At 41.4% G+C, this 22052-nt stretch overlaps 2 protein-coding genes across 3 annotated transcripts in view; both read right to left on the bottom strand.

Moving 5' to 3' along the window:
• llgl1 (LLGL scribble cell polarity complex component 1) overlaps positions 1-9109 on the bottom strand; it is a 33840-nt gene extending 24731 nt beyond the window's left edge. The window contains exons 1-2 of one of the 2 annotated variants that reach the window (XM_039610887.1): positions 8567-9109; positions 4494-4591 (exon numbers count right to left, since the gene is read on the bottom strand). In XM_039610887.1, coding sequence (XP_039466821.1) covers positions 4494-4591; positions 8567-8647 — 179 coding nt within the window. In that variant the 5' untranslated portion in view covers positions 8648-9109. The remainder of the gene's footprint in view (positions 1-4493; positions 4592-8566) is intronic. The other variant, XM_031738054.2, reaches the window with a different exon arrangement.
• Positions 9110-9520: 411 nt separating this feature from the next.
• Positions 9521-22052, bottom strand: part of myo15aa (myosin XVAa) — a 46325-nt gene continuing 33793 nt past the window's right edge. The window contains 29 exon segments of the mRNA XM_039611573.1: positions 9521-10358; positions 10999-11139; positions 11419-11552; positions 11917-12050; positions 13225-13358; positions 13623-13783; positions 13901-13997; positions 14112-14189; positions 14499-14593; positions 14674-14804; positions 14900-14982; positions 15085-15158; positions 15370-15442; positions 15572-15635; positions 15761-15885; positions 16152-16354; positions 16507-16581; positions 16689-16800; positions 18656-18797; positions 19011-19129; positions 19234-19349; positions 19465-19540; positions 19762-19821; positions 19940-20055; positions 20160-20280; positions 20408-20501; positions 20588-20735; positions 21022-21082; positions 21193-21330. Of these exon segments, the coding sequence (XP_039467507.1) occupies positions 10257-10358; positions 10999-11139; positions 11419-11552; positions 11917-12050; positions 13225-13358; positions 13623-13783; positions 13901-13997; positions 14112-14189; positions 14499-14593; positions 14674-14804; positions 14900-14982; positions 15085-15158; positions 15370-15442; positions 15572-15635; positions 15761-15885; positions 16152-16354; positions 16507-16581; positions 16689-16800; positions 18656-18797; positions 19011-19129; positions 19234-19349; positions 19465-19540; positions 19762-19821; positions 19940-20055; positions 20160-20280; positions 20408-20501; positions 20588-20735; positions 21022-21082; positions 21193-21330 (3207 nt within the window). The 3' untranslated portion in view covers positions 9521-10256.

Genomic DNA, 22052 nt, shown 5'->3' with positions numbered 1-22052 from the left:
GATTAATGGTCAGTGTGTCTGTGCGACTGAGCACGTACCGCATTGTCTAGAAGTAATCAGAGTCCCGACTTGTCATTCTGAAATAAATGTGTTCATCGCAAAGAAGTTCTGTAATACCGTAGGCAGCATTTTCTGACCTTTTTACCCTTAACCGATGCATTTCTTACCACCAAACTCTAATGTCTGATGTGCTTAGCTGCAGACTTTTAAAACCCTCCAGTCTGCAAGTACTTCTCATCCCAGGCAACTGCAATGGTCGTCTTGGAAACCATTTCAAAAGCGCCCTTTATTAAGACTCGACTCAGCAACAAAGCTCTTACTCACCCGATCTGCACACACGCACACACACAATGAGGGAGGGTTAACCCAGGGCAACGCAACATGCATTCCATGACAGGAGACAGACTCCTAAGTCGCCCCACCACCCCCACAGATGATAGGGGGGGAAAAAAAAGAAAAAAAAAAAAAAAAAAAAAACCCTCCACACCACATTGTCCCCTTCCCTCTGCTGAGCCCCAGTCTGTGGTCGAAGCAGAAACTCTCAGGGTGTAATATGACCCTGCCTTTATAAACACAGAGAACGAGAGAAGGAGAAAAGGAGAGGGAGCAAGTGAGAAACTTGAACGAGAGGCTGAACAAGAGGAGAGGAGGAGACGTGGTGCCAGGACGGAGAGCATGAGTTCAAATGAAACGAGTACCACAAATTTTGCAATTTTCTACTCTTCTTTTGTGAACCGAGTCAATCAACTTTCTAGTCCTACTACTCGGCACGCTCTCCGCACAGTTCAGGCATCAGCGTCAGAAAGCAGGCCTGCACATCTGGCTCTACAGGGCTGTGAATGTGTACTACAGTACAGGTATGCTGGCAGGCACTTTCAGGTCAAACCAAAGTCAGTGAGCCTGTCAGATTAACAAGGAATGTGGACACACGCTCACATACACAAACCTGAACCTCATTTTCACTGCTTGTCTGTCTAGTTTACCCCCAACCTTGAATTCAGAGGTGGAATAAAACCCTGTTGCTTTCTGCAAGTTTATTATTTGTTGTATATCACTGTAAAAGGTTAAAACAAACAAGTAGTAGGCTCTGAGAGAATAAAGGGAAATTCCAATGAATTTCCCACTAATGTGGCTGTTGTGGCTCAAAGTGTCATGCAGATCTCTGTAGTGTCTACAGAGATTTGGGGAAATGAAGAGTTTCTGGGGAAACCCATAAGATGACCTTAACACCAGTGTATTCATTAGTAAACAGCAGTTAGTTTCACTCATAATTCTCTGAAGAAACCAGATCTCAGACAAGCAGCTAAAATCAAACAGAAAACAAGATGCAGATGACCGGAGGCTGAGACTCAAAGACAACAGGACACTCATGAAAAACAACAAACCTAAGGAATCTGGTGCTGCTGCTCTCACATTGTTCTTATTGATACCAAATGTGGTGGATCTACAGATAGGAACACCACCAGATGGAAATCTACAACTAATTAACCTGCCACTTTGTTAAAAAATACCAGCTGGACATGGTGTTTCACCTCCACAAAAAAAAAAAAAACTCCTGCTCAGCTTCTCAAAGTCTAAATAAAAGCATTTACAACTAAACCTACACTATTAAAAACCCCACACTCAAATTCAGTGAGCTCTTTAGAACCACCCATTCTTTCACATGTAAAGCCAGACTGCATGACTTGGGTGATTGAATTTATACACCTGTGGCAATGAAACTGAAAACACCTGAATTCAAAGACTGAGGTGTGGCCCAATACTTTTGTCCTTGTAGTGTATGGTTTGGCTCTTTTTTCTCTTGCTTGAATGGAAAGCAGTGATTAGCCAGCGGGCTGGCCGAGTTTTCTGTGACCCTCCTTTTCTAAGAATTTCTACTGAAGATCAAACGTCATCCAACACCAAAAGTCACAGCCGCCACATTACTGTAACTCCATCAGGTTAATATAAAAACCCTTAACCAGTGAAAATCATTAGCTGCAGCTCTTTGTGACAAACATTCTTCCAAGGAAAGAAACCCATCTCACTGCCATCAAGTGTTTAGTTTTATTACATTTAGGAGAACTCTCAGATTTGGGCACCATTACACTTTTTTTAAAACAGCTTACAACTTTAGCTCAGGGGTCGGCAATTAATTTGCCCGAGGGGCCACATGAGAAACTGGGATGTTGTAGAGGACTGCACCAAAAAGGTGACCTCAATATTAATTTTATCTCTTTATAAGCTTATTGGTCCAGCCCTCTATAACAGTGTCTCGTGTAACTACTTGGGAAACTTAACCAGCTTTAGGTGGTCCTGAGCCACAGGCTAAGGTGTGCAATGATGCGATGAGTGCATCAAACAAAGACTCTGCAATAACAATTTTGTAAGCTTTGCCAATATTCTCAGTAGGTAAATGTTCTCCGGCAGCTGGAGTCTTGTTAAAAGGCAGGGTGATGGGTTAGTTTTGCTAGATACAGCCATTTAGCCGTGGAGTGGAGTTATTTTTGCCTCCCCCACTGTCTCTTTCACACTCCCTTGTCTTCACTGCTGCCGTTTATCTCCATCTCACCATTTCCCCCCCGATCCATCCCTCTCTGCAGTGCAAGTGCCTGGTACCACCAGTCTCCCCCCCCACCTCTGAATGTGAAAGAGTTGATTCTCCAGCCTAATGCACACACAGCCAGCAGCCTCCCTTCACACACACACACACACACACACACACACACACACACACACACACACACATCCATGCACAGTTACTATAATCTGTGCAGAAACACCTTTAATGCAAGCTTTAATATATCCCAGCGTTTCGTTTTTAACCTAAGGCCTTACTCTGGTGAAGTTCGCCTGTCTGATCGATGAAAGGGAGGAAAGCCCAACTCTGGGCAATCCTGAATACAACACCACAGCAGCAGACTGCTACTCACTCTAGAAGCTGCGGCGTAAATACGGCAGAGTTGGATGCCACAGAGATAACAGACATCAACAACACGTCACGGAGCCGCTGGTGTGGATGAAGCACTAGCCTCAGAGCTGCTGGAATTTCTGACACAACCGACACCCTGAGCCAGATTATGGCTTTGTCGTAATGCATCTCATGAGCCAAACCCGATACAGATTCTCAGCACAGCTTCACTCGGCTCATCCGGCATTACTCAAACAGAGTGAACGTCGCACTGCCACTCCCTGGGTCGGGGGGTTAAGATTCCCCCGCTGACCGCACACCAAGAAATGCATTTAAGGTATTCTAAGCCTCTGAGGATGAAATCTTCTCCAACGCCAGCATCTAAATTCTGTTGCAACAAAGATGTTGTTTATCTATTTTTTTTTCCAGGCTTGGCGTCATTTTCATACTTCTGGTTGACCATCCTTTTGGCTGTGATGACATTTTTCGCCAGCAACTTACTTGGGGATGCAAGTACACGTGACCAGATGATGCTACGGATGGTAAACAAAAAACCCCCATTTCAATCATATTTTCTACCCCACTTGTCAGAATGTGAGTGCAAGTAAAATGTCAGTTATTTAGAGGAATAATTATAGTAAAATTGAGGGTTTCTTTACAACCTCTCTGGTCACAGGCTGCATGGTAGGCTTCTTTCTAGAAACACAGTTGGTGTGGTAAAAATATGTGACTAACGTCACAACTTTCAAAATAAAACCCTGGAACATGAAAATCTTGAGACACACTGGTCCTCTTCAATCCACCTTAGTAATGCAGAAAGACACACACACACACACACACAGCAGCTCACTGCTCTACCAAACTGATGTTATATAAACAGCTCTTCTGCAAATCCTGACTGATCAGACATTCCTCAACATTAAAAAAAAAAAAAAAGCCAAAAAGTGGAGCTTGAGAAAGACAGACCATAACATATAGTTCTATTTAAAAGCAATAAAGAGTATGATTACTGTAGACCTGGTGCTTTTTAAAAGTGCAATAACAGCAGCTGAAGGAATAACTAGTTGTCATCCTACAACATGGGCATTTTTTACTAAAGAGCATGAAAAAAAAAGATGACACATCCATGAAACACTTCTGCCACAAACCCACAGCTAAAGCAAAACGGTATGTGAGATAAGCAGAGCAGCACTTCAAAAGATGCAAACTGACAGCAGTGAAAGAGAAACAATCTCTGTAATCTTATCCGAGGTACTCCTAGATCTTTTCCTGTCCCCTAAGTCTTTATAAGCTTCATGACACAACCTAAAATATGATAAATTATAATCTGTTTGACACAAACACAAGTCAGTCACCTCAGCTTTGTGTTAGCTCACTTGTAGTATGCATGCCTTGACTAATACAGCATGACCACATTGAGAAATGGACTGCAATATGATCTGTTAATCTAGTCTAATGCTATGTATTCATTTAAAAAGTGTGATGCTGTTGTGAAATTTCTTCATTTCTTTCCCTTCTGAGGTTTCTTATTTGAAAATGTCAACCCTTACCAAGCCCCCAAAACAACTTCTGCAGATGCATGAGCTCACTGACAGAAGGATACATTTTGATGGCTCCTGACTTTGTCCCGATGGCCATAAGCTGCAACTTGGGGTCAAAGGCCAAAGCACTGGGCTGATGGGGGAACCCATGCTCCACAGTCTGTGAGAGAAAGCCAGGCAGAGAAAGAGTGGAGAAGACAAACTGATGAGACAGATTTATCAAATGCCACAACAAATACAACAACAAATACACTTGCATTTATTTTTCCAGACTTTCCTCCATAAATGCACCCAGTTCTGTCTGAGCATTTGCGTGTCTTTTTCTGCTTGTCAGACTCGCTGAATATAGTCAGCGAGGCGTCTAAAAGGGAGGACTCCCTTAATAAAGTTACAGGAAAGTTGTTTAAAAAGTACTGATGGCAGCAGCATTGCTTTATTGTAATGCGCTGCAGACCTTGTTAAATTGGGTTAACATAAAATCTCAGCTTTTTTCTCTCTAAGGCCATGTCAGGAGATGGCGAGACAGCTGGAGAAGTGTTTATGTCAACAGAGAAAACGGGAACAGAAACCAGTAGAGAGACACCTAAAACTGGTTTAAAAACAGGTTGTGGAGGTCTTCGAGGTTTCGGCATGGCTAACTGAAAAAACTGAACCTGGCTGTTTGCTTGAACTCAGACATAAGGTAAAACATTAACTCTTCTGTCTTTAAAGTGCCGGTGCAGTGTAACTCTTCTGTCTTTAAAGTGCCGGTGCAGTGCGATCTGTCCCTATCACACAAACACACAAACACACACACACAGTCACATCAAAGCAACCCTCCTGAAGAGAGACAACGTCTGTGACAGTCTGGCAGCTGCTGCCAAACATTACAAAAGTGTGTGTGTGCGCGCGCGTGTATGTTTGTTACAGCAAAACAAACAGTCCATGGACTTTCATCAGAGATTCAGACAAAGAATCATCATTCAGCTAACATGAACATAAGCTGTTTAAGTGTCTCCCCACCTAAAAACTGAGGTCTGTAAGTATTTGAACAAAGACAACATTTTTGCAGCTTTGGCCTCTTTACATCTCAAAGAAGATATGATTGCAGACTTACAATTGTAGATTGTAAGTGTAGACTTTCAGTGTTATTTTCAAGGCGTTTAACAAAAGTGTTGCATTAACTGTTTATGGATTACAGTCAGTTTTATACACAGTCCCTCATTTTCAGAGAGTCCAAATTAATTGGATGGCCATGTGAAGCCTGTTCCCTCATTATTCCATAACAAAATAGCAGATAAAAGATCAGTAGTTGATGTGCCATTTGGTATCTGTTTATTGGAACTATGGGTAGAAGATAAATAGAGTTGTCAGTGCAAGTGAAGGAGGAAGCTGAAAAAGTAAAATAAACCAATTAGAGAAACAGCAAAAACTTTAGAAGTGACCAAACAATCTGACACATACTCAGAAAAGCCAAAAGGCCTCAAAGACCACAGAAGACAACTAAAATGTTTTATGACAGAACTACTTTTAAAATCTAACTGAGCAAAAGAGCACTCCTTTGGAAGGAAGGTGCATCATCGCCACAGTCTAGTCTGACAGAAACAGCAGGATGAACTGTGACATGTACAGGACCAGACCCTCTGCTCAGATCCAGCTGAAAACTGACCAGATGGTACTTCACAGTGAAGATAGTTAATGACTCAAATCAGATTGCAAAAGCATCCCAAGAGTTTCTTAAGGAAAATAAATATCAACTGATCTCATCCCAACAGAGCGTGTCTTTTTAGTTACTGAAGGAAGAGAGACCCTGGAACAAGCAGGAACTGAAGCTGGCTGCAGCAGAGGCCGAGGAGAGCATCTTATGGTGGGAAACGTAGCATTTCATGATCCCCATGGATTCCTTAAATCCTTTATTTTTTCAATTTATTTCCAGTCTCTGAAAATGGATGGCTGTGGATAAATATGGCTGTAAATTCTAAATAGTTAACGCAGCACTTTTGTTGAACCTATTAAAATGACCCTGAAAGTCTGCACTTCAATCACATCCCGGTTGTTTGATTATAAATCCACTGTGGTGGTGTGTAGAAGCAAAATTACAACAGAAAATGATGTCTTTGTCCAACAAATAATGGCCCTAACTGTACTCTCCTACCACAAAGGCATTTATCTAGTGGGCGATTCGCTCAGATGTCTCGTTTTGTTTGACAAAATACAAAATATATTTATCAGATATGACTCTGCAATACACCAACTCTCATTAAATCACTCTCGTCAATACATTTCTGATAGCTGTGTAACGGCAACAATGATGTCAAACTGATTTGCTCTGGAGTTTTTGCCCACCTGAGTCACATGCACGCAAAAGCTTACTTCCACATAGGATATCATCAGGAATCAGTGACAAAAAAAAAAAAAAAAAAAAAAAAGATAAATGATCACACCTCATTTTTGAGAAGTTAACAAGAGCAATTACTTCCACATTTGTGAGAGTTGTTTTATCCCGTAACTAAATTAAAAAATTAAATGAACAAAACAAACACCTGATCATTCTATTACCAAAAGAGATGCTGATTAATTTTCTAAGGAAAAAAAACAAAACAATCTAAAACCGTTCAATGGCAAACTCAATGAGGGCCTCGGCTGGAATGCAGATACTGAGGCGGGATGATATAAGGACAGTTTGTCAAAGCGCTCATGTCACTGTGCTGGCCACAGTGAGCCATCTCATTCATGCTACTCAGACAACTGAGGTTACCCAAGTCTGCAAGGTCATGTAAGTGTGACTCTAGGAGCCACGAAAGGCTGAATAACATTTTCCAGGACATGCGCTGGTTCATGTTTTTTACATTACCCATTCTTTCATTTGCTAAAATGGCTTAAAAGAGGACTCTTGACTTCAGAGTGCAAGTCAACTTAAAGTACTTAATTCTGGAGAAATAAATCTACTGTAGTGCTGATTCTTAACGATAAAGATCAGTCATCATCGTGTTGTTTGCACCGCAGTCCTAAACAATCCTGCTGAGAAGGGTTAATATCATTATCGCATCCAGTGTGCAGGACAAACTTGATTCTTTCAACATTTAAAAGGTCCAGACAGCCCGGCTCTCTGGGACACTTTCTGAGACACAGCATGCAGACCGTGCCTTCACCTAACCTGAGTTCAAGGCCACTGCAGTGCTCAGTATGAGCGTAGAAACACCCTGTTAGGTAAGTTACTACAGCTGACACTGGATATGCAGAATTATCAATACATTCCACAGATCTGGGTGGTGCAAGCTACTTTTATGTTCCCACCAGTGTAGCAACAGTGATCTGGGTGACAAGATGCAGCTTATACTGAAAGTAGAACTGAAATGAGCTCTTACATTGACTGTCCAGAGGGGAAACCCACCATCACCACCACTGAATGTTACCACAGGACGCTCAGATTTACTGTACATGAACTGGTTCATATCCATGTGGATGTGATGCCAGCATGAAACCCGACACTCGTGGCTGCACTCACAGACCCCCGAGAACTGGAACAAGGGGTATGAGGACTCTGCACAACAAAAAAGCAGCAGAGATTAAAAAAACCCTTCTGCACGCAGAGTTCTGGCAGCTTCTACTAAAACCAGACGAGAGGAGTAAAAAGTGCCATCACGCTGAGAGCCACCCCTGCTCATTGCATGACAGATGGGTCACACCACACGAAGCATCAAACTGCTGGAAAAGCATGTATTGTAATTTAATCCCGTTAATCTGCATGCTGATAATCCCCAACACCCACACAATCCTCTGTTGGTGGTTAATTACAGCAATATTAGCGCTACAGAGACAAGTTTTCCTTGATTGCTGCTCGGTGCTCACTTTGAGCGAGGTCCTGGTTTGGGTGAGGGGTAATTAACACGCCGTGAAAACAACTCAACAGCCACTAAACACACATCAACAAAGCGCCCTGCAAACACACCACCCGCACTTCACAGCTAATCTGTCTTTCTGTCCGCGAAGTAGGACAGAAAACAGCAAGCGCGAGAGGAGTGGCCGGACTTCAACGCTGCAAAGTACTGGCTTTTTTTTATCTATACTTATAAAATAAGTCGTTTAGTTTAGGGGAACCAGCCGAGAGGAGGAATACCATCTCCCTCTCTTTCCTCTTGTCCCGTTACTTTACCTTGTTGAAGGCGAAAAGCTCCTGTTTTATCTTCTCTCTCTGCGGGTCGGTGCCCTGCCGACGAAACCTAAACTTCATCATCTTCAAGCCGGTCACAGGGGAGGCAGGACCGAGGGGACGGAGAGGGTAACACGGAGGTATCGACCCGAGCTTCTCAGCGGCACTAGAGGCGGTTCGGCGCAGTCGGAAGATGCTAAGCTAGCTAACGGACTAGCCCATGCAGGCTGAAAGCGGGGGTACAACACTACTGCCTCTGCTGCTCCTGCTGCGGTTCTCCTCCCTCCTCTCCCTCCTGGTGCTGTTTAGGTCGTGGTGGGTTTGACCACAGCAGCCCCCCCTCTTCCCGGTTCACACGGATCCCGTTATTGGTAACCAATAGGGACGAGGAAATCTGCGAGCAATTACTCAGCAACGCCTACACAACCAAGGGCTCGCGAGAGGGATGCTCAGTTTGTAGCACAGGGTACACCGGCGGTATGTCCCAGCTGCCTGAATCTGTACACTGCGACAACTGGGAGGTCCTTTAAACAAAATGGAACGGCCAGAGATTAAATAGCCAATAACGGCTAACTTTTCTCACTTGAAACTGTGGAGAAAATGTAAATATTTTACTTTAACTATTGTAAAGTTGTTTTTTTAACATGTCAAAAACTGGGTTTAAGATAAATAATGGAAGCAGACAGATTCAATTATCTTTGAAGTAGTCCTTCAAACATGATTATACTTCCTGTTTAGGAAGAAAAACATGAAAAAAATGGCAAATCTGACCATTAATTGAAGGCTATATTTAGCATATATTTTATTTTAATTATATTCTACTAGTTGTTTTTTTTAGTAGTACTTTATTCACCAATGATTTTCTATACTCTTTAATTCCAGCTAACTCATATACATTGTTGTGTATTTGCTAAAAAATAAGAAAGTACTCACACACCACTACTGTTATACTAAAGCTTTAATTTATTATTCACATGCAATAGTTATGTAAAACTGCTATTTGCAAAAAAATTAATTGTAAAAATAAAATATTTAAGTTAGTGCAAACTGTTAGCAATGTGGCCTCAAAGCTTATGTGCCAAAAAGACTTTGCCCCTTGGCAAAGCAGAGAATAAGAAATGTGTCAGAAAAAGTTATTTATCCTATCAAACCAAAAGTTTCCATTAATGTCAAAATCAAGATGAGGTTATACGGGTTTGTTTGTTATACAGCAATAAACTGGCATCCTGATTTTGTTCATGTGGAAGACCACAGCTACACTAAATTAATGTTGTCCCAAGAACAAAGCAAATCATGCTATTTTTCTAAAGAGGGGGCATGGAAACAAGGAGACCTTAACCCTTACAGTTATATTGGACAAGATCTTAAACATTTCTGGATGATTATGTAAAACTATAAACATTAAAGATTGAGGCATTCATTCAAGTTTCTCCTAAAACCGGAATGTGACTGACATGAATGACATTTTATGTGCCAAATCATTCATTAAGAAAACAGCCGATCAATTAAGAAAAAATAAAATTGTCATGGCCATAATGGAAAAGCACTTTTTCAAAATCATCACAATAAACAAGTTATCAACTTACATAACAGTGCCTTTACATACAAAAATAGCCTGTCTTACGAATAGAGGTAGAGTACATTTTAAGGCATAAACTGTGATTTCTATGTATATGTCATCTTCATCTTTGTGTTATAGCAGGGTGATTTCACTTGGTGGCAATGTGAGTCTCTTCTCTCTGACTGACAGCATGTTCTCCACGTGCATGGCGATGACTCGGCACAGCTCCAGTCCCTGGAAAACATCATATAGATCCTTAAAGAAACAACACTGGACTTAAGATGAAGAGTGAATGTAGACTGCACAGTGGTACGGTTAGGGGCTAAAGTCTTTGGACACTTTTTCCTTTTGTAATTTTGCTTGTGTACACCATCAGAGTGAATTTTAAATCAATCAATATGTGATTGAAGTCCAGACTTTCAGACTGCAGATTATAACACATTAACTGCAAAAGCAACCCAAAAGTTTCTCAAGGCAAAGAAATGGGATATCTTTCTTAAACCAATAAAGCATGCTCTTCAGTTTTCAAATGCAAAACTAAAGGCAGAGACCCACAAATAAGCAGCAACTGAATGTGGTTGGAGTAAAAGCCTGGGGGAGGCATCTCAAGAGAGAAAACTAAGCATTTGGTGATGACCCTGGGTTGTAGACTTCAAGCTGTCGTTGACTGCGAAAGATTTTCGCAAATGGGGTACTGAGTATAAAAATCACTTTAATTCCTTAAAATTTGATGGAACACTTTCATTAAACGCCTTGAATTAAAGCTAAAAGTGTGCACCTCAGTCACATGTTGATTGCAGAAACGTGTCACTGTAAATACAGACACTGTTACACACACACATCTAAATCTTCCATCTATGTCTTATAAACCCACCTGCTCCAGCTGCAGCTGTGTGACACGCTGGTTAAGCAGGTCTCCTATCATGATCTCCACATATGGGTAACTGGAGCCAGATGTTGGCCTCTGAGTGCGAGTTGATTGGATCTCCTTCAGAGGGAAACGCACCATAGTCTCCTAATCACACACAAACACACCAATGTGCATATAAATAGGCATTCAAGGGACACACAGATATAAAATATAAGATTTTTAAAAGTTATATTTTGTCTTGCATAGATTTTTTTTTATTTGTAATTTAGATTTGATTAAAAAATGATGGATGGGAGAGTCAGTAAACACCATAACCAAGAGAGGGAGCCAAAAGCTTTGTTTAAATATAATAAAATTTCTGCCTTTTTTGTATTTTTAAATCACAATAGATCAGTAAACGGGTTAAATGCTTGTTTGACTCACATGTGTATCCTTGTTAAGAAAATGAAGCCCGTTCAGATTAACAGCCAGGATGCATGGGGCGTAGACGGAGGAAGAGCCAGAACTCTGGATGTAGAAGAAGGAGGAGCCAAACATGGGGAAGGCACTGACCAGACCTGGGCAAAAACACACCAAAGCTCACTTCTGATAAGCTGCCACATTCAAATTGCGAGGTAAAGATGTTTACAGAAAATGTCGTGACAAATCAGCGTGCTTTTGAACATTTTCTTTCCCACTGTTCCAACAAAAATGCTCCAAGAAGACACTTTGCTGCACTCATATCAACTTAGAACTGCTATTTTGGATCAGAATAAGCCTTTTTTTTGTTTACCAGATGTTTATCCTAATAGAATTGTGGCAGAATATGCAAGTGGCTTTTCTATTAACTATGCAAAAGTTATTAATATTATACGACATATGTAAAAGTTAAATGGCCAAACTGTGAGTATCTTTCACACTCACAAAGAACTGTTGCCTTACCAAGGAACTGCGCACGGGCCTGGTGTGGGTTTAAGGGCTGGACCTGCTGCATGTGTTGTGTTGTCATGTTCAGCCACTGCTGTGAACCCTGTTTGCTGTAGAACTGCGGAGGGATACACTCCTGCACCTCACGGCTAACACACACGCACACACAAAGAGTGAACAAGGTGTAATTGAGAGACAGCAGATCAAATTATACATGTGCATGTTAGGTGTATTTTTCTGTGCAAGTCGACAATGTGCAAAGCAGAGTGTTCCTTGCTGTGGTGGCCCTGAGAGGTCAAAAAGACTGCAGCATAAGAAAGGGCCAGAAAAATACAAAAATGCTACAAAAGCACACAAAAAAACACAAAAATACACAATGGAATTAAAAAAGAAACACACAACAGATGTAAAGCAAAAAGAAAAAAGAAAAAGATAAATAACACAATGGAAGTTGGAAAAAAAAGCTCCCAAAACACAACAGAAGTGTTTTTTAGTAGAAAATGTTACAGAACAGCTGTGGAAATGAGAGAAACACAAACATCAGAAGGATTACACTGAGATACAGAACCTGAGGATTTGTAGCTGATGTGAGGAAGAAAAGGTCTAATTGGATCATTCATATAACACTGTAGATGAATGTTTTATATTAGCTGTTCAACATGCCATGTTATGGTCTAACCTAATGAATTTTCATTGTGTTTTGTGTGTTTTTGCAACATTTTTCTATTTGCTAGTGTTCTTTTACGTTGCAGTACGTTTGACCTCTCAGGGCTACCGTACATTCTCTTCTACCACTGCTTCTCCAACCTGTGTTTGTCCTGGGTCCACTATTATTGTCTTACTACATTTTAAAGGGCGTTGTTATATAAAACCTTCAGGATGGGTCACCCCTGCTAACTTAGTCTCTGGATGCAGGAGCAACTTTCTCAGCCCTTTGTGATGGAGCCACAATATCAGAAATAGTAGAAAAGGGATATCTGGGCAAACTTTGCTCTTCTGTAAGTCAGCCATGTCTTACTGTTTGGAAAAAATTAAACTACTAAAAGTCTCAATCACTGATTTCTTTAGATCACTTTAATTTAAATCACTTTGAATCAATTTAATTCCTAAAAAGTGAATGGAACACTTTCATTAAACCGTTTGAATTAAAGCTAAAAGTCTGCACTTCAGTCACATATGATGGGCGACAAAAAAAATCAACATAAACCAACCTTTAATTTGTCCCTTGTATCACTAGTAATTTGCCTAAAACTAATTGATATGCAAGTGTGACTTTGTACATTAGCATGAAAAAGGTTTCCAACAACAAATGGGTATATTTACAGCGTGGGGAGGTAGATGGTGTCTTTGGCACGATGCTGTAGGGCAGCCAGCCTGGTAATCTGCTGCAGATGCTGTTCACTGGGCTTACCCTGAGGAACCACACTCAGCAGGGCCTTCACGTAGTCTGGCAACACCTTCAAAAGAGATGCACAATGTGCATTAGTCCTTCTTGTTTCTATGACAAATATCAACTGATGAGAAGATGAAACAAGATGTACTTCTATGCACACCGCCCGACCACAAAAAACCCTCATCAGGTGGTGATGACTTTTGATTTGGAGGTCCAAATTCAGCAATGTATGTGGCCAAACAAAAAATTAGGTCGGCTATCCAATGAAATATTAGGATGTGATTTCAGGACTGCTACAACCTACAGCTCTGTGAAATGAGATTTATACCTGGTTATAGTGCATGGTGACATAGAGTTCATTGTCAAGTTTGAGAGCTAGACTCCATATAACCCTTCTGAACCAAAGACTGTAGTTGGCATCCACAGGCTCTGCCTCTGTAGCGATGTCCAGGATGTACTCTCGCTTGTTCAGGGGACGTACATTCTGACCTACACAGAAAGACACTTTAGTAACCATCTATTATCCAAAACGTGTCACAATATCTAACTCGGCAAAAGGAAATGTTCGCCTTTTAGAGCTCCACTAAAACAAAAGATCCTTGTTACCCTTGTGTGTGACCAGAAAGACGGCATATTCATCCAGTGCCTCCATTCTTTGGAGTCCCATCTCAAAGCAAAGCTCCTCGATCACATCCAAAGCAACCTGATAAGGAAAAAGCAAATCTGCCACTACAGGCTACAAATTCGGCATCTGTGTTTTACATTTAGAGACTGCAGCCATTCTGCGTGTGTGTGTGCATGTGTGTTTTCCACTCACAGAGCATGTCTTGATTTTTAAGTGCCTTTCGATGCCACCTGGGAGCAGGAACAGCTGTCTCTTGGAGCTACGCCCGGCCTGTACACGGACAACAAATCAGAGGGAAACGTCACAGACTGCTGTCCACAGCTGTTACTGAGAGTAGTCATGTAGCAAAGTCACATCTGAACATGACAGACAGACACCACGGTATGAAAGATATCACTGTAGATTAATTAGCACGCCCTGATCTGTCTGATAAAAGAGACTATACGGGACTATCCCGATTGTTTTTCCGTATTTTTAAACACCTGTTGACACTTTCAGTCAATAAATGTTAGCAATTCTTACAATTTTGACATATTTCAAGCCACAAAGGAACACCGTGTAGCTTATTTACAAACTAACCATCATTGCTTTGAGTTCCATGCTGTTGGGATACTGCACACGCCCACCATACTGAAAAGTCCTCCTCAGATTCTGCTCGCATGCCTTGGCAATACCTGTCAATTGGAACAGCAGCTAGTAAACACTTTAGACCAGTGAAGATCAAAAGAGATGGACTGATGAACACGATGCCCACCTTGGTATTGCAAACCAGGGCTGGCACATGCATCCTGGAGAAACATCAACAGAAACGGCTTCATAACATCAGAGCAGCGATGGAAAGCTGTGAGAATATACATCAGCCGCCATCCTCTCTGACAGCTGTCCCTGCACACAGAGAAGCGCGCACACAGCCACAGGTTAAAGCCTCTCCACGATCATGTCACCGCTCTTTAAGAACAAGCGAGTGCTGGAAGCCTTACGGTTTGGAGCTGGTGTTGACAGTAACTTGTTTCATCACTTGGCAGTAGGCTTCATCCTTCATCAGGCCATGGTCACCACTTAACTAGATTTATTTAAGCACATGCATGAAGAAAAACATAAAATCACATACACAGACCTCGTCTTAGTATTACGATGGGTAGACAATTTGCTGATATCGGCATACCTTTAATATAGTGGTGACCAGGTCCTGCTCGGTCTGGCCTTTCATTGGGAAGTCTCCCATAAACTTCATTATAGCTGGGCAAAATAAACATATGTTATATACTGGCTGAAGAAGGAGCTGGACCACATCTTTTCTGACTTATTTCGTTTAAAGCACATTAATGCTTTTATACTAAAAATAAACTAAAAATAAATACAAAGAAACACGACGTGTATGCGTATTTTATGCTGCTATCTTCTGCTTCAACCTCCTATGTTTCTCCTCGTTTCCACACTCTGCTCTCACCTAAGAAGATGTCAGCAGCCACTCGGTTCATCCCACTGTCTGAGAAGTCAATCAGTGACTCCTGGATTGGAGACTAGAAAGAGAAACAAGATGTTAAACCAGAACACGATGGCAAGAAAAACATTTTAGATGTCTGTGCACAGGCACAGAGAAACATATAATACATATTTGAACACAGAGACGTGATTGTGATTTGAATTACCTTGGAGAATTTGACCATGTCAGCAGGGTCCCTGGGCTCCTTCCCCTTTTTCGCTTTCTGATCACTGTGGGGAAAAGCAGTCAATCAACCCTTGGTTATTTATTTATCACTGTAAGAGCAAATTTTAGCTTTACATTGAACCCTTCCGACTCTTTTTTGTTTTTGACACTGCACATGTGTGTGTCTGACCTCCTGTTCCTCTGTGCTTCTCTGAAGTACTTCTTGGCAAACTCAACCATGTGGTACTGGCTGCTGTGCAGAGGCAGGTCGTCCACTTCGACACCCAGGCTGTCTCCATACATCTCATTCACTACCTGAGACACACACACATCCACAGCATGAAGAGCAAAAGCAACAGTGCCACTTACTGGGAGCACCAACAGTGTAATTATTTAAAAAATATTTCCATTTCTGCTAACCAAAGCATTCCAATGTATGCTGTATAAACACTGGCTAATACCATAATGTAAGGGTGCTATTCATGTTGAGCTCTGTAGGTTACACTAGCCTTTAACCTATTATTCTGACAGTGGGAAGCTTGAAAAGCGGAAAAAAAGAGTTTAAAAAATGCAGTTAGCACCTCGGTGGAGAGATCGAGCTCATGAGCAGCTACGGCTGAGCCCATCGCAACGGCAACAGCTGCAGAGGCGGCGACTCGTCCCTGCCGGTCTCGGGGCTCCACGCGTTCAGGAGGCAGAACCAAGAAGTCCGGAGCAGCCACAGGACGGATGTACTCGCTGGGGAACACTCCAGACTTTCCATACACGGCGCCGAACCGCCAGCCTACACGCGTGTACACACACATAATAAGTAGAAGGTTGCACACAAAATAAAGACTCTTCAATGTCTTCAATATTTTGCTTCACACAACCAACATAAATAAATTCCAAAATGTTAGAAGAAAACTAGAATGAAAAAGGTCACGCCACACGCACCAAACTCAGCGGTGTTTCTCTTTAGCTCCTCCAGGAGCATGACCTTCTTCCTCACAATGCAGCCATAACGTTTACCTGAGATACAATCACACAATGAAATGGGCACTGTGAAATGATCCAGAGGCAGAAAGCAGATCTATCACTGTGACAATCTTCAGTGTTGGATTGTTCCTATATCTCACCAGCCTCCAGTCCATCCATGTGCTGGAGTCTGATGATGTCGCCTTTGTGGAAGTTGAGCTGAGTTCTGTCCTCAGTGATGTAGTTCCTCACTGCCACCACATACTCTGAGTCCTGACAAAGACAGGGCATGCTGACATCCAGCAGAGAGCCAAAGAACATTTGTGTCAAGAAAATCACTTTCCTCACTCGCTGCTTAATGTCCACTTTGAATTCATGTTTGTCAGCACTACTCACTGTCGAAGACAGAGGTTTGTTTTAAGGTTTATAAACTTAAATAGTTATTCCTGCGTACTGATCACATCTCCATAAGTAAAAATAAAGAACTAAAGGTACTGATATTTTATAGTTAGTTCCATATAATACAGTACTGTATAAGTCTCGAGCCACACTTCATGGCTTTGTATTTTACAAGGAAAATGGTAAATACGTGCAAAGATTTATTGAAACGTGCAAACATACAAGAAATACAGAATTTTTGTGACCATTTTTATTCTTCAGCACAACCTGAAATCATCAGGCAAGCTTTGTTTAACTAGTCTGCAGCTCCAAACCATGATGGAGCCTCCACCACGCTTTAGATCAGCGGTCTCCAACCTTTTTTGGGCCACGGACCGGTTTATGTCTGACAATATTTTCACGGACCGACCTTTAAGGTGTCGCGAAGAAATACAACAAAATAAAACCAGTACCAGTACCAAAGACTTATTCATAACACACGGGAAAAGGGGGAGAAAGGGGAGAAACCGAGTTAACGATAAAAATGATTAAAAAAAATATCAATAAAAACCCTGAAAACCATAAATTTCACACCCGAGCCTCAATTCTCACGGACCGGTACCGGTCCGTGGCCCGGGGGTTGGAGAAGACTGCTTTAGATGGCTTGAGACATGTTGTACATCTCTACAGACCTCCTCCTCTACACATACTGATGACGATTTGAACCGAACAATTCAATTTTAGATTCATCAGTGCATAAGACCTGTTGTTAATGACCTTTAGTCCAGTTCTTGGGTTATTTAGCGTAGTTCAGTCTTTTGTCCCTGTTTCCCTTCCTCAAGAATGGCTTCCACTCAGACCATTTCTGATGAGGTCATGTGTCAGGACAGACTGCACACCATGCTGATATACACCCAGTCTTCAGCTAGCAGCTCTTTTGGAAGGACCTTTTTGGTGTAAAATTGCTATTTTATGTCTGTTGTCTTTCGAATTTTTTGAAGATTTGACTCCATAAATGGGGATTAGGTGACAGGCTGCTAGAAACAAAGTGCCTTTCTTTCCCTAAGTTTTGTGTAACATGTAGACAAAATACTGACTTATCCTTTGACTCAGGCGCCTTTTTTGGTGAATGATTCAGCGGTCAGCTTAACAAACAAAACAAAAAATTCCTCTGAAAATGGTCAGATACAAGGAGTGAAAATGAGTGAAAAAGAAGGAAATGTGCAAAGAAAAACTCTAAAAGAGAAAGAAATTAAAGTATTCCTCAAAACCACTTTAAAAAATACAAGAAAGTCTGGTCTCTTGGAAGCAAAATATTTAAAAAATGAGATATTCGTCAAGATTTTTGCACATTATTTTAAGACACTGAAAACTGAGCCAGTTTCACACGTGGATAACAGTGATGAAGAGCACTACGCAGCCTGTGAAAGCACTTAGATGTCAATGTCATGACATCAGTTTTAATTTGGATTACACCTGAAATTTCATCTTTCTAAAGTAAAAAAAAATAATTAGAAAGTGAATAAAAAAAATCACTTGTTACCCTCAAAACACAACAAATTCCAATTGTAATCAAAGAGGACATGGAGTACAGCCCATGCATACATATATTAAAAAAAAGATTATATGAGACTTTTTTTACACGGTAATGTTATCTAGTTTAATTGTGCTTATCAGTGTGCATTATAAAAACTCATCCATTCATAATTCACACTTCATCACACGCACACACTGACAACATTCCTCTGACCTTCTTAAGCTCTGTGAGGAAGTAGTCGATCATATGCTTGACGTGCGGGGCTTTCGCTGAGAACAAGATCAGCTTCTCATTAGTCAGGTTGAACTCAAGCATGTTCTTAGATGGAATAGACACAAACAGGATGTCTGAATAGCTGCAAAGGAAGTGATATGCCAAACCAGGAAGTCAACTTAAAGTCATAGTTCAAAGCAATCAGGCATTTGACATGTATACCCTGAAAGTTAAATAAGATCAATGGCTAGATCTTCTTTGTAGCATCTGATTTGTGTTTTAAAAACAAGAAAATGCATTTAAAACACTCTAACTTACAGGGCTTTTTAACAGGAATATGTTGTATGAGACTCACCTGTAAGGCCTCAGCACTCTGAAGTAGTCTGAAGCAGAAGAGCTGCTCTTCACCATCTTCAGCAGCTTGATGCCTTTATGAGACACGGACAACACCTGCACTCCTGTCCCCACACTGCCCTGGAAAACACACACAACCAAGTACACATACACACAACACAATATAAACACATGAAACCATTTATTAATTCAGTTTATCTATGCCAAGCAAAACAACAGCTCACAGAGGCTGGAAAGAGGCGAGAGAAGTAGATCTCCCATTCGTCTCTAGCCATGGTGGCCACCTTCTTCTTCACGTTCTCATTGTATGTTCCTGAAACCTGATCCACCTTGTTCTCCGCTGTCACAGAAACAGAGGATCAGTTAAGGTGTGAACTCCTGAGAACCCACAGAGAGTGTCGCATAGATGCAAGTAAGTCATAAACCTTAAAGCATGCATGTTAGTTTCTTCATACCCAACAGGTCTTTCATCTTCTGTCTCTCCTCCTGCGTGATACGTATGCAAGCCTCAGAAAAGGTGTCATGTACAACCTGGGAAGACACAGCCAGGAACAGGAATGTGTTATTGGGAAACACTTGGAGTGAAAAATAACTACATGATAGGCACTATTTTAGCATTTTAATATTAATGAATATTAATACCAGCTCTGAGGTCTCTATGATAATTTACACAAGTTTACACAAAAAAATTGCATAAAAGCAAAATAAATAAAGAAGATGAATATTAACAGTTATTGGATTTATAAACCAACCTGTCTGAAGATCAGATCCAGGATCAGTGGATTGTTCAAGTTCTCTTTAGGATAAAAAACCTGTAAATGGAGGACAGACATAAATAAACTGTATTTTTATGTAAATGATTGTACTGACGTTGGACTTTACAGCTCCAATTTTTTGTACTTAGCTAAAAAAAGGAGGTAAAAAACACACCTCTTTCCTCATGTAGAGTTTCCACGGGACATTGGAGTAAGTGTAATATTCATCACTGGTTCTGCTGTGGAGCTGAGTCTGAATGATCTCCTCCTCAACTGGCAACTCTCTGGAGACTGGAAGCAAAACATTCATTTATTTATTTATATTATGAACAATGCACACCTGTATCAGTCTAATCAGGAGCTTATTCACGGGTATTTCTACAGTGAAAATTTACCTGGAGGAGGGGCGGGGTTTATGTTGGAGCTAGATGGCCCCTGGGGGCGAGGCTTGGCTTTCTGGCTAGTCTTGTGTCCTCTGTCTTCTTTAGATTGGGCGAACGAAGCCTTTCTATGAGTCTGAGACATGGAAAATGGTTAGATATTGTTTTGCCAGGTGTGTGTGTGTGTGTGTGTGTGTGTGTGTGTGTGTGTGTGTGTGTGTGTGTGTGTGTGTGTGTGTGTGTGTGTGTGTGTGTTAGGATACCGGTTGTGGTGGGTTTGCCATTTGATCTTTAAGGATCTCCATTGCTTCATCATGAGGGTCTGGCTTCTTTCCAAACAACTTTCCATCACTTCTCCTACACACACCACAGTAGTCAGAACAGATTAAATCCCACAGAGTATGACAATCATCAGTGTCTCACATCATCGTGTGTGTGTTAACCTTTGCGTGGGAGATCCAGAGGAAGATGCTGTGCCTGCAGGCTGGTGCTGTTTGACGATGTCTTTGATGTCATGGCTAGGGTCCAAGTGCTCAGTGTTACTCACAGTGGAGCGGACCACATCCTCGGGAGGGGGGCCACGTGATGGACCTGGAATAAAAAGTTTGATTACACACGAACCCGGTTTGTTCAGGGTTCATCCCTTACCCTGTAGCCACAGGGGGAAACCCTTAAAGTGATAATCATATGCTTACTCAAGGGCAGTTACTCAATTCCGCATTTTCAATTATATGCAGTGGGCTTTCCAACCACAAATCACTATGCTGCAATGCATCAATATTTTTATTTCCACTCCTTTCTGATTCAGAGAATAAGGCATCCTGATCCCTGACTGAAATCACTGACGTTTACACCGCACAGCAAGTGTACCACATACTCGTTTTCCGTTGAACAGCGGCAGCGCTCGGCTTGTGCGGAGACTCCTCACTCTCTTTGGTCTGCAGGAAAAACAACAATAAGCGATACAGCTTCAAGATTATATTTCAGATTTGCATGCACAAACTGTATCGAACGTTATATCACCACAGCAGCGTGTGCGTTTACTCACAGGACTGGGTGTGCGTGAGCGCTGTTGTGAGTGCGCGTGATAGTATGAGGGTGGAGACTGGGGGGCTGGAGCGGCTGGGGGGAAAGAAGACAACATTTGCTGCTGGATTGCTATGGCCTGCATGGTCATCTGCTGGGCCTGCAACACAAACAATTGCGCATATATTCAATATTTAGTAAGCAACAGTTTATACCTATGTTTAAAACATATTCACATATTCATTATTGGTAGTAAAGCCTTTAGCTTCATGTGTACTGTGACATACAAATGTGAAAGTGGTACTGATTATGGTATCTTTCAGTTAAACATTAGTTTTAGGGGTCAGAGTGCAGCATTGTCTTTTTAGCATTTGACTGCATAAAGACAGTTTTATCATACTTCATTTGCTTGTACAGCCATGTGAAAAAGACTCTGTGTAGTCCTGTAAAAAACTAAGTTCACCATTAATGTTTCTATAGATTTTAAGAGGGTAAGTAGCATCAAATGTAATGGATTAACTGATCATCAGCAAGTGCAAGCACGTCTATAAAATCAGATGTGTTGGCGCTTTGCTGCTGTGGTGCATTCACGAGTTAATTCAATGCCACAATCTCCCCTAGAGTGAATGACCCAGCAAATTCACCACAAGGTCAGACAGTGCAATACTCAGAGAAACTGCAAAACACCCATGAGCTACATGTAAGCCTCTGCAGCCATCAGTTAGCATGTTAAATATGAAACTTTATGATAAGTTGGAAATATACTGAACAAGTATAAAAAACAAACAAATTAAAAACTATATTGTTGTGTCATATTTTGGGTGCAAAAAAAAGACAATGTGGTTATCTGTCTACATGAGGCAGCTAAAACTTGGCCTAAAC

This window comes from Oreochromis aureus, linkage group 4 (genome assembly GCF_013358895.1).
Source record: "Oreochromis aureus strain Israel breed Guangdong linkage group 4, ZZ_aureus, whole genome shotgun sequence".
NCBI classification, from domain to species: Eukaryota; Metazoa; Chordata; class Actinopteri; order Cichliformes; family Cichlidae; genus Oreochromis; species Oreochromis aureus.
The sequence above is the reverse complement of the archived record's forward strand: the minus strand, read 5'-3'. Positions and strand labels throughout refer to the sequence as shown.